General features: G+C 39.4%; 1 protein-coding gene across 12 annotated transcripts in view; it reads right to left on the reverse strand.

Annotated features, from left to right (window-relative positions):
- Positions 1-9,468: 9,468 nt before the first annotated feature.
- The window catches only part of dyl (transmembrane protein dusky-like), a 63,752-nt gene continuing 56,695 nt past the window's right edge, over positions 9,469-16,525 (reverse strand). For 11 of the 12 annotated variants that reach the window (XM_069110667.1, XM_069110666.1, XM_069110665.1 and 8 more), the window contains 4 exons: positions 13,234-14,015; positions 12,669-12,986; positions 12,111-12,432; positions 9,469-11,351 (listed from right to left, as the gene is read on the reverse strand). In XM_069110667.1, the coding sequence (XP_068966768.1) occupies positions 10,944-11,351; positions 12,111-12,432; positions 12,669-12,986; positions 13,234-14,015 (1,830 nt within the window). In that variant the 3' untranslated portion in view covers positions 9,469-10,943. Of the gene's footprint in view, positions 11,352-12,110; positions 12,433-12,668; positions 12,987-13,233; positions 14,016-14,532; positions 14,916-16,525 lie in introns of those variants that run through there. The other variant, XM_069110673.1, reaches the window with a different exon arrangement.

The following is a 16,525-nucleotide window of genomic DNA, read 5'->3' on the forward strand; positions in this document are numbered from 1 at the left end:
ATTGGTAGAGAACGAAAGGAAGAAAATGGTCGAGAAGACGACCGACACGGATATCGAAGAGAAAACAACCGGCCGACGAAACAGCAAGAAGCCACGAACGGAGGAGGACATCGAGCTGGACGAAATGACGGATACAAGCGAGCGTAAAGAGGCTGATGGACGAAAGAAGAAGAAGGCAGATGCGTTCGACAATGGAAAGAAAGTGGTATCTTATACCTTCGACAAAGAAGACAAAGTTTTGAAATCTGCTGGAACGCAGGATGGACGCTCGAGCAACGAAAGGAACGAAACTGAGTCTATCTTAACGAAGAAACATAGGGACGGTAGGTATACCTGCTGTATACGTACATTGTGAGAAGAAGTATCAAAATTTCGAATCGTCGGTGATCTCTCGTAATCTACAGTTTTACGAATGTTAAACGCCGAGCTTTTATACTTAGTACAGAGAATTAAAAAATTTGCTATATATAAAAAATAGCTAAAGAATTAAGACTTAGAGAGCGTAGTTCGACGCAAAGTGTACTCGGCAACCTGTTATCTGTCTGAAAGAAGTTTCGCGTACAACGTATAGAGTAACCGGCGTAATGATGCAATTAAATTTTTCTTTGCATGCGAAGTTAAGCGTGGTGTAAGCAGCGCCGAAGATAAATCAACGCTCGATTCAGAGAGTCAGAATAAGAAAGAGACAAGCAAATCGAGTAAGAAGGAACATAGTAGACGGTCTGGTTCGGATAGAACTGAGGATAATTCTAGCAAGACGTATGGATCTCGTTACCACAAAAAAAGAGCGATATTCAGCGATATCCAAGTCGGTAAGGTGAATTATTGTTTCCAAGTGATTCGAGATTCCGAAATCGAAAAAATTCATTTTTTACATATCTGATTTGCAATCGTTGCACGTAATAGTTTGATTTGTAACATTTAGGCACATTAAATGTGCAAAAAGCACGCGACATTTATGGATGTAGCAAGATATGTAAGTATGCACGACAGATATATAGAATACACGCACGCTCGTAAGTATAAGATGGATATTATTTCGAACGGCACCGACCGCCGATCGGGACGAGATAGGTATCGTCGGACGAAATAGTAGACTCGAGATATAACGTTTTAGTTTCGGAAAGCCTCTAGTTCCACTCCAGCTCGATCTCTATACGTACGTGTATAATACATTATCGATCGCGATTTGATCGAGTACACGGATGATTCGATCAGGCATCAGATATTTTCCACGACGAACAAGGCGAGCGAATTGCCTGGCCATGAGAATATATGGATACTCTTCGATACACTGTCGTAAATCAAATTACTTCTTTAGTTTCAGCGATCAATTTAATTAATTAAATCGTTTAATAAAATATAATTAAAATATAATTAAAAAAGTAAAAATATAATTTTCCGATTTTAAAGGTTAAACGTATCTTCGTTCGATAAGTAAGATAAAGAAACAAGATTTAAAAGCTACTTTCTTTCAACTTGAATCGCGAGATCTCGATTCGACCATCAATGGTATCCAATTCGACGTTATTATCGAGATTTCTGACTCGATGGAGATTGACCAAAGTCCGATACCAAATCGTCATTAATCGGGAACATTTAGGGCCTGGCAACGTTTCGTCATCATTATCGTATCGCATCCAAATAATGTGGTTTGCGTGTATACAGCGTGGCGAGTTCGGCATCCTCGTGAAATTTCTACGTTACAGACGATCGAAGCCCGATCGAGTACCAATTATCAAACCAGCACTTCGTGAAGCTCGGTTGGACAGTGCTGCCGGTTGCCAAAACCATGAGGAAAATTATCCAGTATCGAGCAAAGCCTTCGAAACCTGGTCTCGACTGGTACGTAAACGAATCAATACGACGTAATCAACGTAATCGTAACGCAAGGAAAACTTTAGCCTCGACCAAGCTAAAGTACGCACTTTCGGCATTCTTTTTAACAAGCAGATTTTTATTGTAATTTCTCGGAAAAGCTGTACCGAAGTCGAATTGACAACTCTCTTTCGTAGCTTAAGTAAATCTGTATACATATGTATGTATTTATAAGACATTTCTTGTTTAAAGATATTAAAGGTATTATAGAATATAACCGTTCTAAGGTATATCATAAGGTACGTATTTTGCATCTACCGAATAATCCGTTTCTTCAATCTTTTTTTAATCTGCCATAATTTTTTAGAAAGCTATAATCGTACGTACCACATAAAAAATATCGGAAGAAATAGTTAGGAAATTTTAGATTTACGATATTTTATAAAGCCGCTGGTTGTCACGCAACAAAGTAATTTCTTCAAACTGAAAACCAATTTTCTATTTTAATCAATTTCCATTTCAACTATTTACCATATTTTCTTCTATTATTGGCAGCGTCGATCAATAAATTACCGAATATAGAGGATAGCAAATTCTTGATATATTCAGAAATTCTGAATTTGATTAACCAAACTCGTCATCCGTGGAATTCGATCACGTGAAATAGCTCGTTAAATTTTATGCATCGATGAATCGACGATCTAACGCTATACTTGTGAGCTATCCTGGTAGGTAGTCATATGAGCGCTCGACGATTTCTCAACGCTGCGGCCCATTACCGAGTAATATTTCGCGAGGACGAAGAGTAACGTAGCATGTATCGTTAAAAAAACGAATAGAGGATGCGACTCGCGCTATAACCTGTACGACGATCGTATCCTTGTCGTAGAAAGTCAGAAAGTTCTGGCTTTAATTTCTTTAAAGTAATTCTCATTGCGTTTATTTAAATGTTATTCGATATTGGCGATCGAACGAAGAGAAAACGCGAGACCAAAGTAACGCGAAAGCGAACAAACTAAAAATTCGTCGATTCACGTCGCATTCGCATCAACTGTGAACAAACTTCGGAATTAGTTGCTAACGAGTTAACTATTAGTTTGAAGCGCAAAGCTAACAAGATGGCATTGAAGACGGTGCCGCGTACTAACTTGTTGCTACAAACCAACTTCCCTAATTTATTATAATTAATCATTAATCCTTTTATATGTTCTCTCGTTCGTTAAGTTGAAAAAGCACAATCTCTAGTTTAAACTTGCTAATATAATCTGTTTAGTTAAAAAGTTAGTAAAGAGAATGAGGAAAGGGAATAAAACAGGTATGAGAGGAGCTTCGGAATATGGAAACTCGACTATCACGAATTATAGGCACAAGGAAAATCTTAATATATCGTATAACGAGGAAAAAACATTTTCATTTATGTTATATCGGACAATGCTTTTCCTATCTTTGCACGTTTACACGTTTGCTTTTATAATACATCCTCTGTTGTTTGTCAGGTTCAGAAAGCACAAACTCAATGGAAGAATGTATTACGACAACGAAACTGGTATTTTTGTTAATTTTCACACCGATGGATCGGCAGAAGTGTTTTACCCGAATGGAGCGATGGCTATTAAACTCCAGAGACCGCAAAATCGAAAATGTAATTATCGAAGTAAAGTATCAACGTGTTTTGATTGGAATCGATAATCTCGTTGAAAGTTGTAAATTAGTAGGGCGAGGCAATTATTGCTAGTTACATAAAAAGCATATGACAGACCTCATGGATTCCAATGATCTTGGAATATGTTGTCACGTGGTTCTGAATAACCGAATTTCACCGATACGCGTAATTGCCGTTCGGCCTTAATTTCGAATATTAATTAATTAATTGATTTCGCAAAGTTATCTTCAATGCTACGTGCTGCTACAGGCAGTCGCCGACGAAGGTATTCAATCACTTGTGAAAACCTTTTACGAATGTATTATACGTTGTACGAAATATTTTGCAATTTCATTGGCACTGCCACAAAACTCGACTGTCACGATCGTATCGGTAAAGTTCGAGACAAGTGTGAAAATTTATATAGAAACTATAAGATAGTTAGCGCGAGTATATATATATATATCTTTATTACCCGTTATATGTTTAAGATCGTTATTTACAACGTAGACTAATTTTTTAATTAATCTATGATTACAGACAGAGACTATCTTGCGTCTTTTATATACATTTTCAGAAAATCTAACTCCGTTGAATCGTAAAATACGAATCTACCAATATATGCGCATATTGCAAAAAATTATAATCTTATTTTGGGTAATTATCGATTCCTACCGATATAAATTTTATTAGGCTTTCATAAATTGTAACTGAAAGATTAGTTAATTCCGTAAAACATTGAACATAACAAGTATGTATTTACTTGTTATGTGGCACAATGAGATATGAAATTACCATTCGTATATTGGAATGTTCATAATTTAAAGGTTAGAGTTAAATACATGTCAATAGAACGTATTAAAATTAATTATGAAATTTGTGAATATCACGAAAGAGATTATACGTGTATAATTTAAATCAAATATGTTTATACAACGATTTATTAGTATAAATAATTTACATTGATCCGAGTAAATGGATATTAATACAGTAATATTACGTACAACCTGTACTTATTATTAGATCCTCTATCAATTTTACCAGTACAATTGAAAGAAGCAATAATATTTTGAAAATTAATATCTAGAATATTCTGGCATTGAAATTCTGCTAATTTTAAATTGTCACTCGTAGAATGTTTAAAATATTTCAAACGGATCAAACAGATGGAAAAAATTTACCTCCAGCTGGACGATCGATTATACCAGGGTTGCTGAAAAGTGAATCTTATTTTCATCGATGTTCTTTGAATGAAATTGTTCTTTATTCTTAATTTCGTTATCGCGATATTTGGCACTATTAAGGAAAACTAGGGCAAAGCTCTAGAAATGACGAGGTAAAGTAAAATGAAACACGTTGTAATAATAGTGGTCGCGATAGATATGTTTCCATCGTCGTAGGTAAAATTACTCGTTGATGGAATAAAATTAGAATACTATTATATGTATGAATTCTCCATTTCTGCGCTTTCAAATTTCGCATAAATGCATAATAATACGTAATCTAGCGATCGTAAAAGAACGCTACTTTCGGCAACCCTAGTAACGTAATAAAGACCTTTCCCGGCGAAATAGCGAGAAACAAGCGTAAAAATGATCGAAATCGATTTCAAGACGATATGTATACTGTATTCAGCCCAGGAGGCAAAGATTGCATGGGAGTAAAGAGGGGTTCGCAAATTGTCGCCGTATTCGACACCGTAGGCAACGGTGCTGTCTTCGACGAGGACGGTGCGACCAGGTCCGTATTGGAAAAGAATTTCGCTGGAATTTTTAATTACTGTCGCTCTAGACACCTTCCGTTCAAGTTTCCAATTGTTTCTGCAGGCTGTCGTACAACCAGATTGGAGGAATTTGGAGGGATAATCCGACAGGAGTACCGCTGACGTGGAAGTGGGACATCCGCGAAAAGAAATCGATAACCAAAATTGTGTACCTGGTGGGTGTCGATTCCTACATTTCCTACATTTTCTACATTTATTCAATTAGTTTGAAAGAGATTGATTATGGAAACGTTCTAAAAACGATGTACGATACCGTTCACAAGCGTTTCCACGCTTTAGTCAATTTTTAGCGACAGCACCGAAAGGTGAAAGTAAACGTACTGTTACTCGTATTAATAACCGGGCATGGCACTATCTCTCTATTTATATAAGAAGGGTTGATTTAAATATCGCGTTGCTTATTCTGTCTACGATAATACGAGGCGCTTATCGCAGCTTGAAAATACGTAAACAATTTCTTGCTAACGACAACGTGTAATCGTACAACATGTCTGATGTTCAACAAAAGATCGTCTTACTCTTACACCACACCGATATTCGGACGCTTGTCACGTTTTGCGTAACTTTACTTGTTACGTAAAAATCTATTGTACGAATAAACATCATTGTTAGGAAGAAACTGTTTACGTAATTTTAAGCTACGATAAATGTAGAATATCCATATTTTCATAGAACAGGCAACACGATATTTCAAAATCATCCACCTCTTATATTATCATACAAAACAATAAATAGCAACAATAAATAGTACCGTATTCGAATATTGATGCGACTAACTGTAGTATATACCATTGCATGCATCCATTATTATTTAAATGTTTCTGCGCGTATTACCAACGTCAAGAGACTCTCGATTAGCTTAAAAGAATTTCTTTGATCTGACATTAGTATAACGCAAAAATGAACGAACATGGAAATAGAGAGCCTGCGAGTTAACAATCGACGACCAAAAGTTCCAATTTTTTACAATTACATATCACCTTCCAATCTAAATCTATTATATTTTGCTACGACGATTACGAAGAATTAAGTAACTAATTCATAAGTCAGTATCTGTATGTCCAGGAGAAATCAGCAATGCATATAGAGAAGCTTTTGGATCTGGCAGAGAGGAGAATATTAAAAAGGTAGGAATGTTGGAGAAAATTGGACAATGTTCATAAACGATTTCATTAGCATTAGCATTTGTGTTCGACGCAAAATCCGTTCAGTTCCGCAAGTGTCAAAGCGTCGACATCGCCTGCGAGTCCGCGAAATAAGGAGAAGAAGGTCGAGGAGCTGAAACCTGTTGTCGCAGAGCACGGCGACGAGGAAGAAGAGGTCGAGTCCGGGTACGTCGAGGAAAAAAAGTAGAATAATCGCGCTTCACCGAGGGTTTGCTAATTACAACGGGTTCGCCTCAGTACGCGAAACATTCATAACCGTGTCTTTCAATTAAAACTATATGTGACGTCGGCGAGCTTCCAACTTCTCTCCTTCCAGCAAACATCGACTAGATGAATAAACATTAATGTCTGATGCAGCAACGATTCGCCCGTACGAATTCACGCTACATTTCCTTGTCGCTTAATCACCACCAGACGAAATATTATCGAAATATTATAATAATATGAATGGCGATATCACATTGTTATAACGTAAAAGTTTCTTTCTTATTTCTCTGTACGTTAGAGATGCGTATCTTTTTATATTTCTATTTCTATTCGTATATTTTATATTTGGCCCGTAAAACTCATTCGAATTCTTCCGCATCTTAGACAAATTCGTCCCGACGATACCCACCACTTCAGACCGATCCACTTAAACGTGAACGACTATGTCGGCTTAAAAATTTTCAATCGGACAAATATTATACTTCGATTCCTCGCTGACAAGAAGAGTATAAGGTAATATGGAAACAAACAAAGCCAATTGTCTACTTTGCTCAGTTTCGACGTTACGATATAACGTTGAAACGAATATCATCGAGTTATAGTTCGTGTAAGATTATTTCAATTTATTTCGTATCGTGTGGCCGATGCGACTATTGGAACGAAAGCTATCCAATGGCTTTAGCGAAATTTTATAGGTCATAAATTACAAGTTATTAGTAGTATTAGTAAATTCTTTTGCATAACACTAACGGGTTTTACAAGTCGCTTCATTGTGTTCCATTTAACATAAAATTGTCAAATTGTAGAAAGAATCTATAGCCTAGAATTTATAACTTCTTAATTCACTAATAACAGTTGATCGATTATTTTGCAAGAGGTACCAGTTGACAATTTATTACGTAATACGTTTTACCAATTGTAGAATACAGTTGGGCACGATTTTAAATTTAAACGAGGAAGTAGAATCTTATTTCGTGGACGCGAGCCTAAAACATGGTATGCTAAAGTAAGTAATTGCTTGGTAATTTTGTCGAGATCATATCGATTCTACGATATAAATGAATAAAAGATGTACTTGTCATTTTGTTTGTAACAGATGCAAATTCGAGGAACTGTTACCGTCTCGTTTGAAATTGGACATCATCATGGATGGCATAGCCGAAAAGATCCAGAAAGTCAGAAGATCAGCAAGATATCGCCAACTTATGATGACCAAGTATAGACCGTTGTTGCGTGTCTGGAAAATGTCAGGAACTAGATGTCGTCCGCGATAATTTAAATTTATCCTTTTTTTAGCATAACGAATTTATTAAGATTATCCTTCTTATTGAAAATTAATAAATCCTCCTCGTATTTTTAATAATTCAACAATTTACATATCCAATAAGGAGTAAATTTTGCCATGCATATACGAGATTTTACAACAGCTGTAATTACCAATTAATAAATTCGCATAATTATGCAATTTTCACCCGAATTTTCTATAAACACAGCTTAAACGCGGTTTAAATGCATTTTATATCTGAATTTTACATGATAATCCTTGTACATTCATTTTTCCCCTTCCGCTTGCGTTAATCTCCGATGGTTGAAAATTTGTTGAAAAATACATAATTTTAAAGGCGGTCTTTCGTTTTTCTCCTTCTTTTAATAAAGATATATCAGAAATAATAATTATTTGCCAATTACTGCTTACTCCGTTAATAAAAGCAACCCAAATCGTACGTCTTTTCCTTGATTAAGCCGAATAATATCTTCAATTTCACATTGTTTGTTAATTATTATTTTTCATTTTCCTCTACGAACTCTTTCCTACGGCAACTCTGAATTATTATTATTATTATTAATTATTATTAAAGATCTTCGTTCGTTATACGTCGACTGTAGTTGTTTATTCAAATTCATATTTTCGTGAACGCAATTAAGGAATAGAAACTAGATATTTGTTTCACCTACCGAATATTATGATATGTAGTTTCCTTTGAATAATTTGTATATTTTTGCATATAATATGCACTCTGCAAATATTTGCATCTGGAAATTTTCCATAAATGAATAAATTAAGTCGTACGAGCAACTATAACGCATCGAGTCAGTGTGCACCACGTACAAGGAAACATCAAGGATGTACCGAAAAACTTCCACTGAGCCGACACAATCCTATACAAACGTGGCGCGGCTCTTCTATGGCAAAAATCAACGAATTAAGATACGATTTATCACGACATCTATTTTATTCGCCAAAATTAGCTGTCTCTGACTTGCATTTATTCGCACGGTTGAAAAAATTTCTTGCTGAAGAGAAATCCGAAAGAAAGCAGTTATATATAAAGTGAATACTTTACGAATCTTGATAAAGCGGAGTTTTCTAAAAATGTAAAACGATTAAAGGAACGGAGAACATCGAGAAGTAGAAACATTTCCACGATTGAAAAATAATTAATCCATCAAGGACCAATTTTGCGTTATCGAGTTTCGTCCGAACGTGGTTCGATTTTTAACGTGGTCCGATTATGAAAGGAAAGTTAAGCAATATATTTTCCGTAATCGTATCTTCCTCCGTCTTCTTTCAAACCGAAACCTTACAATTTTATGAAATTAAAGAAAACTGAAATATCCGTAGCAGACCTTTGTCTTTGACTTGTGCATCGAAGTTGCGAAAGGTGTCTGTTATTCCAATACTTTCGTTGTACCGTGACACAATGATACTAAGTACGGTATATGTTACGTTATTCGCATCCATCGATACCGCTGCATTTGCGTTAGTTTAACGTATTGTTTCAGTGCTTGGTCCTTAATAGGTTTAGGGAATGACAGCCAATGCCGAAAGGACGAAGAAGAGGAACGCAGGATTATATAAATAAAGATGAATATGTAATTAAAATAATTATGAAATAATCAAATCTTGTCTCAGTGTATACGTTGCTCGCGCCAGTGTAACAATGTGTACGATGTAACTCACGCGCACATACTTCCGCGTATGCGTGTACATGTGCAACTGTGTCTGCATCGTAGGTTACATATACATTCGTACGTACGTGTGTTTCTGTAAGCGCGGGCGTGTGCTTAAGACACATACTTGAAACATATTCCCGTATCCAGGGAATATTCTTTTCTCGAAAATCTTAAATACTAAGCGAACAAGAGGGACAAAAGAGCGAGGGAAAGGGGATGAGAGAATGAGGAAGATGGAGAGAGGTATGTTCGCGGGTAATTTCGACAAATAAATTAGGGTTAGATCGTTCGAAAGAGAAAGAGAGAGTTAGAGATAGCGTAAAAAGAGAAACGATATAAATAAGAAGACGTACGAAGGAATCGTCACGAGTTCCGATAGAGACATCGGCTTCCGGTCGCGCGAAACATCAAACACGCAGAACCCGTGGCTCACGAGATACGAGCTACAGCGAAGTTGCAAGAAGGAATATCTTTCGAATTATACAAACGTATAAATAATCGAGTGTACACACAGTTTGCGATCGAGAACGCGGAATCGAAAAAGAAATCCGCGCGTCGGCATCGCGTAGGGCCGTCTGACTACTTCCGACTTATTTACAATGCCCTCCGAGACTGCTCCGGCGATCATCGACGAACCTTACCCTGGTAGCACGCCGCGACTTATTCTTACCGCGTTAACGCGCGATTAAGCTACTTTTTCTTAGTCTTATTACCGCGATCATGACGCGCCACGGAGTCCGGCCTGGAACGACCCGCATCGGACAACGTTTCGCCCCTTAGTCGCATTAAACGCATGTCTTCGTACGATCGATCTTTTCGCGTAAGGTAGTTCGCGCGGTACGTTACAATTGTACAGATCGTTGCAAGCGGTTACGTTGCAAACGTATCGAGGTAAACATAAAAGTTTGAACAACCCGATGGTACGCGGTGCTTCGTGGCAGTGAAAGGATTAACAGGCACGATCGCGACAGGCGAAACGCGTTCCGTGCGTGTCGTTCTTGCGATTCTTTGATTCATCCTCCTTTTCTCTTGTTCTCTCTGCTGCGGAGTCGCGTTTCTAGTGCGCTTATTTACACGGTACCCGAACATTCCGTCCGTTCCTTCGTTCAAGCAAACTCGATCGAAGAGAAAAGCACACGTTCGATCGACCAACGATAAGATTCGACTAAAAGGAAGGAGGCCTGTGGAAAAGAAGCTGAATTCCGGAGGAGAAAATCGAACGAACGACAGAGGAGAACGGAGAGAATGTTCGAGGTAACTCGGCCATAAAAAATTAAATAATATTCCAGCACGGTGTCCGTCCTCGAGATCGGCCATCCTCGAGAAATCGTTTTCTCTCGTTCTTCATCGAATTTCTTTCACCGTCGCGATCTCAGTTGGCCACCTTGACGAATTCTGGGTTCGGCACGCTGCAGTTATCCGCTGCGTACGCCGCGTGGACGAAGCCGCTTCCGGCCACGATATTTTTCCGGTCAACGGCGCGCACCCTGACGAAAAGAAACGCCGCAACGAGGGATGCGACTACCACTACGAGAAGAAGCATCACGAGACCACCGACGAAACCAGGCAGACTCATGCAGATGGTCTCGGGATCGGCCGAGGCGCTGGCGTTTTGGATAACAACCGTGGTATCGTTGCTGGAATTCGTTGTGCCTAAGGCGAAGTTCACGTCGCCTGGCGCGACCACCTGAATCGTCCTCGAGGTGTTCACGTCCGTCATCTCCTGGGCTGCTCGCTTGTACACGTGGCTCGAGACTAAGGTGACAGTGCGGTAGATACTCTGGAAAATCGAAACGATCGAATGAGTATCGTAAGCCTTTTGTTCTTCGATAACCATCAAATAAATGATAAAGATACTCGTACATTGGAACAACGAACATCGACGTATTTGTAGAAAAGAAATCTTACATTTCTTACATCGTTTTCAGTCGTATTATCGTACGATCGTTGTTATTACTCGCAGCAACAGAGTCGATAGCTAGATATACGATATACCGAGATCGACTGTCGCTGATCGCGAAAGCCTGCACTAACAACAAACGATAGAACGCTAACGAAATACAGTAAGTAGAAATAAAGATGTTCCTAGACGACCAAGCGTTCTTTCTAATCCGTGACTCGTATATAACACGAATTCATAATGGAATGCCCGATAAAGATACGCAACGACGATTCACCGAGTTAATACAATAAATGCTGGTGACAACCAAGTTTCCCGGCAAAATCTGATTTATTATCCGATTTACCTAAATTGTACGGCACGATAATTGACCTCTCGATCAAACTCATCATTTTCAAAAGTAAAAGTCCTCTTTGCAGAAAATCGTATTCTAGATTTCAAATTCCCTTCTAATTATAATTCTATAGCCGATGACTGCGCGTTCGTACAAATAGATATTTTTCTGAAAATAACCAGAACCTGGAAGAATCAGAAGCTAATCGAAAATTTATTTTATTTTATCTTCACATATCACGAGCACTTTGCGCGTCGATTAATTTTTTTTATAGATAAACTGGCCCACACAAAGTAAATACTCACGGAATCATCGTCATGCAAATGTTCGTCGGCGGATCTTCGCCTTCTGGCACCTCTAAGCTCGGCTGGAAAACCTTCGACCGACCTCGGTCGACCTCCGAGGGTGGCCAGGTTACCCTCGAGCTCCTCGGAACCGGCGGTTCCCTTTCTCTTCACGGTCTGATAGGCCCCGGCTGGATGACCAGGAAGAGGGGGCGGAGGAAGGTGAATGTTATCTTGCGGGCTCTGCGGCGAGCTACTGGCCGTCGCATCTCCCGGCGTCGAACTCGGCGAGGAAGACGAGGTTTGTGCTTGCGGTGCTGGTACTACATCCGCGTTCTGCTCACTGTTCCGAAAGTAATATTCGTTTCAAACATTTTCGTATAAAACAACAGAAATTGCGAATCGCTTATAACGTGTAACGTATCAAATACGGCCGAATTAATAACTATACGTCGTTGCAACGAAACGATATTAATTCGTCCTCCGGACACGAAACGAAGAGCGTCGTTAAAAGCATCTTCGCTGGCTTTATTGTACCATCGTAATTCATTGTGTTAATTATATGCGGTTATCATCTACCTGTAAGCTCCAGCCGGTCCGCTAGGATGCCGAGGATCGGCAAACGCCGGTGGTACACCGTACTCGGGTACCGGAGGCGCTCCATATTCGGCACCGAGGTTCTGATGAACCGGTGCACCGTATTCCTGAGTGAGACCCGTGGCAGGGGCACCGTACTCGAGACCAGGATGTCCACATTTTGGCTCCGGACAATTGTAACGACAAACTTGTATCACGCATTGAAAATGAACGTTCATGCTATCGGGGAATTTGAAGGCCTGGAAGTAAGCGAAGCTGACGACAGAGGCGCTCGGACCGAAGTTCTTTATCTTCTGGAACCTGCAAGCAACCAAGAATCGTTACTACTTGTTCCGTAGTCTATAACAGAGTCGACGATATCGAAAGTATTAAGATTACGAAACTGTGTATACGGAATGGAAGAAGGAAAACACGACAAGAACGTTTATTCAAGAAAATTACTAATAAAATTGCAACGAAAGGCCGCTTGATCGCTCGATCGCTCGATCGCGAATAAAGAACAAAGAAATTGGAATTTACGACAGAACGAAAGGATATTATTATTTACCTTGACATGATCTTCGGCCTGACAACGCAACCATACTGATCTACCAGCTGAATAGGTGCTCTCTTGCCATCGTGGGCAACGCAGTTTCTCACCAACATGTCGAACTTATTCTCATCGTCTTTGATAGCCAAGACCATGGTCATGGTTTGCCCTATCTTCACTATGCCGGAGACTTCGCTGGCCCACGGTCCTTTGCCAACCTGGATCTGCATCCAGCATTGCAGATTGTCGCCGAGGAAGTTGGCGGTAACGGCGTGTAACATATCCACTTGGAAGGGTCTGAAGGTTACTGCCTTCTCATAGAAATCGTACCAAGTGCAGCGCAGCTTCCTCGCTTGATCCCACACTTCCTGCACGTACGGATCGTACTGAACGATTATAGTGTTCTCCACGTAACTACCGGAAGGTGTCGGAGCTCCGTAAGCCGCCACGTTATGGTTAGCGGAAGAACTCATTCCGCAGGAATTCAAGAAGATCTCGAAGGTCGCGCTCAGATGACCTGTGCCTGGCTTCAAGTGAACGCAATGCGGGTCCGAGTAGAAACCCTTGCTGAAGATCATTCCGTAAAACGGCCTGTCGAACTCGATGTTTACTCGCATGTGCGTCTTCTCGCATTGCACCTGCAAATGTTTTATTTGCGGTGTGTCCGGAGACGCCAGCGGCCAATTTTCCTCGGCGCCGTGCGTCGCAGGAGGACCATATTGCGCCGGTGGCCCGTAAACCGATCTGTGTTCTAAAGGCAGTGCGCTACTGTCCACCAGCGGAGCTTCGCAATTTACCCTCTGAAAAATACGAATGAACGTTTCTTTAGCTTTTCAAGCGCATTTTACATCGACCGCGACCTACCTGCAACTTGTCGTTGCGATTACCAGTTAAATAATACAGAAAGAAACAAGAAGATAACGTTCTTTCTGTCGTTTCGGAAAATATCTCAAGCGATTTCTCGTTTAAATTTCGTTTGATTTTATTCGAAATCGTTAGAAATGTCGCTAAAATTATAGCGAGAACGGAATATAACGACGAAAGGGTCGCAGTAGGGTTAAATGGGAAAATGTTCGTAATCGAGGTTCGAGAACACGTACAGAAGCTACGACGAAGCAGGGAAAAAATAAGAGGTATTTGTTAGATGACTCTTAACGGACGACTCGAACGAATGACGCGTTTTATGACGGACGGGCCAACTGCCCTTTCCAAGGCTCCGCACGTATGTGGAAAGACAATTTAACCGGCTGCGTTTCGAAACTCAGCGGTAAGTCATAACGGCGAGTTAACCAGAAATATGGACTGGCAACACGATACCGGAAAATCTTCCTCTATCCTCTATCTTCTACCCTTCTTCCTCCGTTTATTTCTTCCTTTCTTGTTTAATCTTTCCATTTCACCGCGTCTACTACGAACGGCGTCGAAGCGCCGGTCCTTTTCGAATTACAGCGAATGACAATGAGCTCGATTCGAGCACCTCCGGCTCGTTTTACCGGAGTAAAGCGAGCAAGAAGCGAGTTGCATTAGGAATTCCACGAACGTTATTCGCCGTTGCAACCTTTCACGGAATGCCAATCGAATGCGGGTTACGGTGCTCGAGATTCCATGCAATTGTGCTGTGAATTGTCAGACCGATCCGACCTTGAAGATCATCAAGCGCAGCTCGACGGTCCAAGTTCCTCCTGCGATAGATGTCAAGGATATCGGAAACGAAAAGACACTTTAATTTCCCTCGTACCGCGATAGTTCCATTGGTACTTGAGAAATGGCGGAAAAATGAGAACGTCGTTGTCGAAGGATAAAATAAATATCGATAAAAATAGAGAAATACGGTAAATAAAAGTAAATAAAAGCAAACGATGAGCAGATTTATAATAGAAAACAAAAAAAAATTCCAACACTTGTACGCTATTTTGTCATAAAAAAAAAAAACAAAAAATCATTACGATTAACATTTTAGTAATAGCAAGAGAACAACTCAAAAGGGAGCTATGAAAATCTAACGTGTAACTAATACCCACTTAAATTTCAACCGAATCGAGTGCTTTTGTCCAATTAAACTAATGTATTATTAGTGAAATTTAGCAAGCCGGAAGCTGCGAGTTAACGGTGTTAACAAATTTTCTCGCGCGACATAACAAATTAGAAATCGTTTGGAAATAAAATAAGTAAACATTTCCGACTAAAGTTTTTAGACAGATTAAAAGTATAGCGTAGTAAGTAAGTATTTACTGTCTTCGTTTGCACATTGCTTCGGCTTTTATTGATTTAAGCGATTCGATAGTAAAATAAGCGAAGCTTTGCAAGCGAATCGTACAAACTCCATTTCATCCGATGATACGGAACAATTGTAAAATTGCAAAGTTTTGAAAGTCAAAAGTTTGGAAGATTGCCACGTTTTTCTTTTTTTTTTTTTTTTTGTCGTTACAAAGGTTGTTACGATTTTTGTCGTTACAAAGGTTGTCACGATTTTTGTCGTACTTGTTAATTATTCAGTTCGCTCATATTATTAGTCGATAAAAATTGTGGCGCAAAAGACACGGATTTTTCAAATTTAACCCGTTCTTCGTGCCTTTCGTTGTATTTGAAGAGGCAATTGCGGTTTAACGAATGCGAGTCACGAGCCGCATCCGACACATGCTGGCAGCTATTACACGGGTCAGAATTTGTATTAATACGACTAAGCGAGTCGGTTAAAAGCGACCGAAAACAAGGGTACTGTTATACAACAGACATTCTTCGGTTCAAATCGATCGCGTACGCATATCGAGGATGTCGGGAGTTCTGACCAACGCCCACAGATTTCGCATTCCAGGTTAACTCAATTGACATACGCACGCGACCGAATCATGTACCGAATAAATAGGCTTACTCCGAATAATTTACATTTGTTCAACGAGCTGCATCTCGACAAAATTATCGGCATATACAACGGAAGCAAATACGACGAAATAATATTTCATACGTTTTATCATTATACGATAAGAGTGCTATATCGAAAGTGTCTAATAACGTCGCTTGGCGGCTAAAAAGAGTTTAAAATTGAAACAGTTTAAATATGAAACAGTTGACTGGGAATAACCCGATGGATTCCGTGTTGTTAGAAACGAATAATATTCGTTTAATCGCGTTAGATCTAATTAATTAGTTTGCGCAGTCCGTGTGCCACTAATGTAGCGTACCGATTTGAACTAAAACTAAAACTTTTCTATGAAAAGCAAAGGACGAGCCCTATTATCGTATTTTCACCTGTAACCATAAAACGATAAAATAGCTATGTTGTAAGAGCGTCGATACTCATTACCCGTAT

The sequence above is a fragment of the Bombus flavifrons genome, chromosome 4, assembly GCF_040668555.2.
Source record: "Bombus flavifrons isolate JBK064 chromosome 4, iyBomFlav1_principal, whole genome shotgun sequence".
Taxonomy (NCBI): Eukaryota; Metazoa; Arthropoda; class Insecta; order Hymenoptera; family Apidae; genus Bombus; species Bombus flavifrons.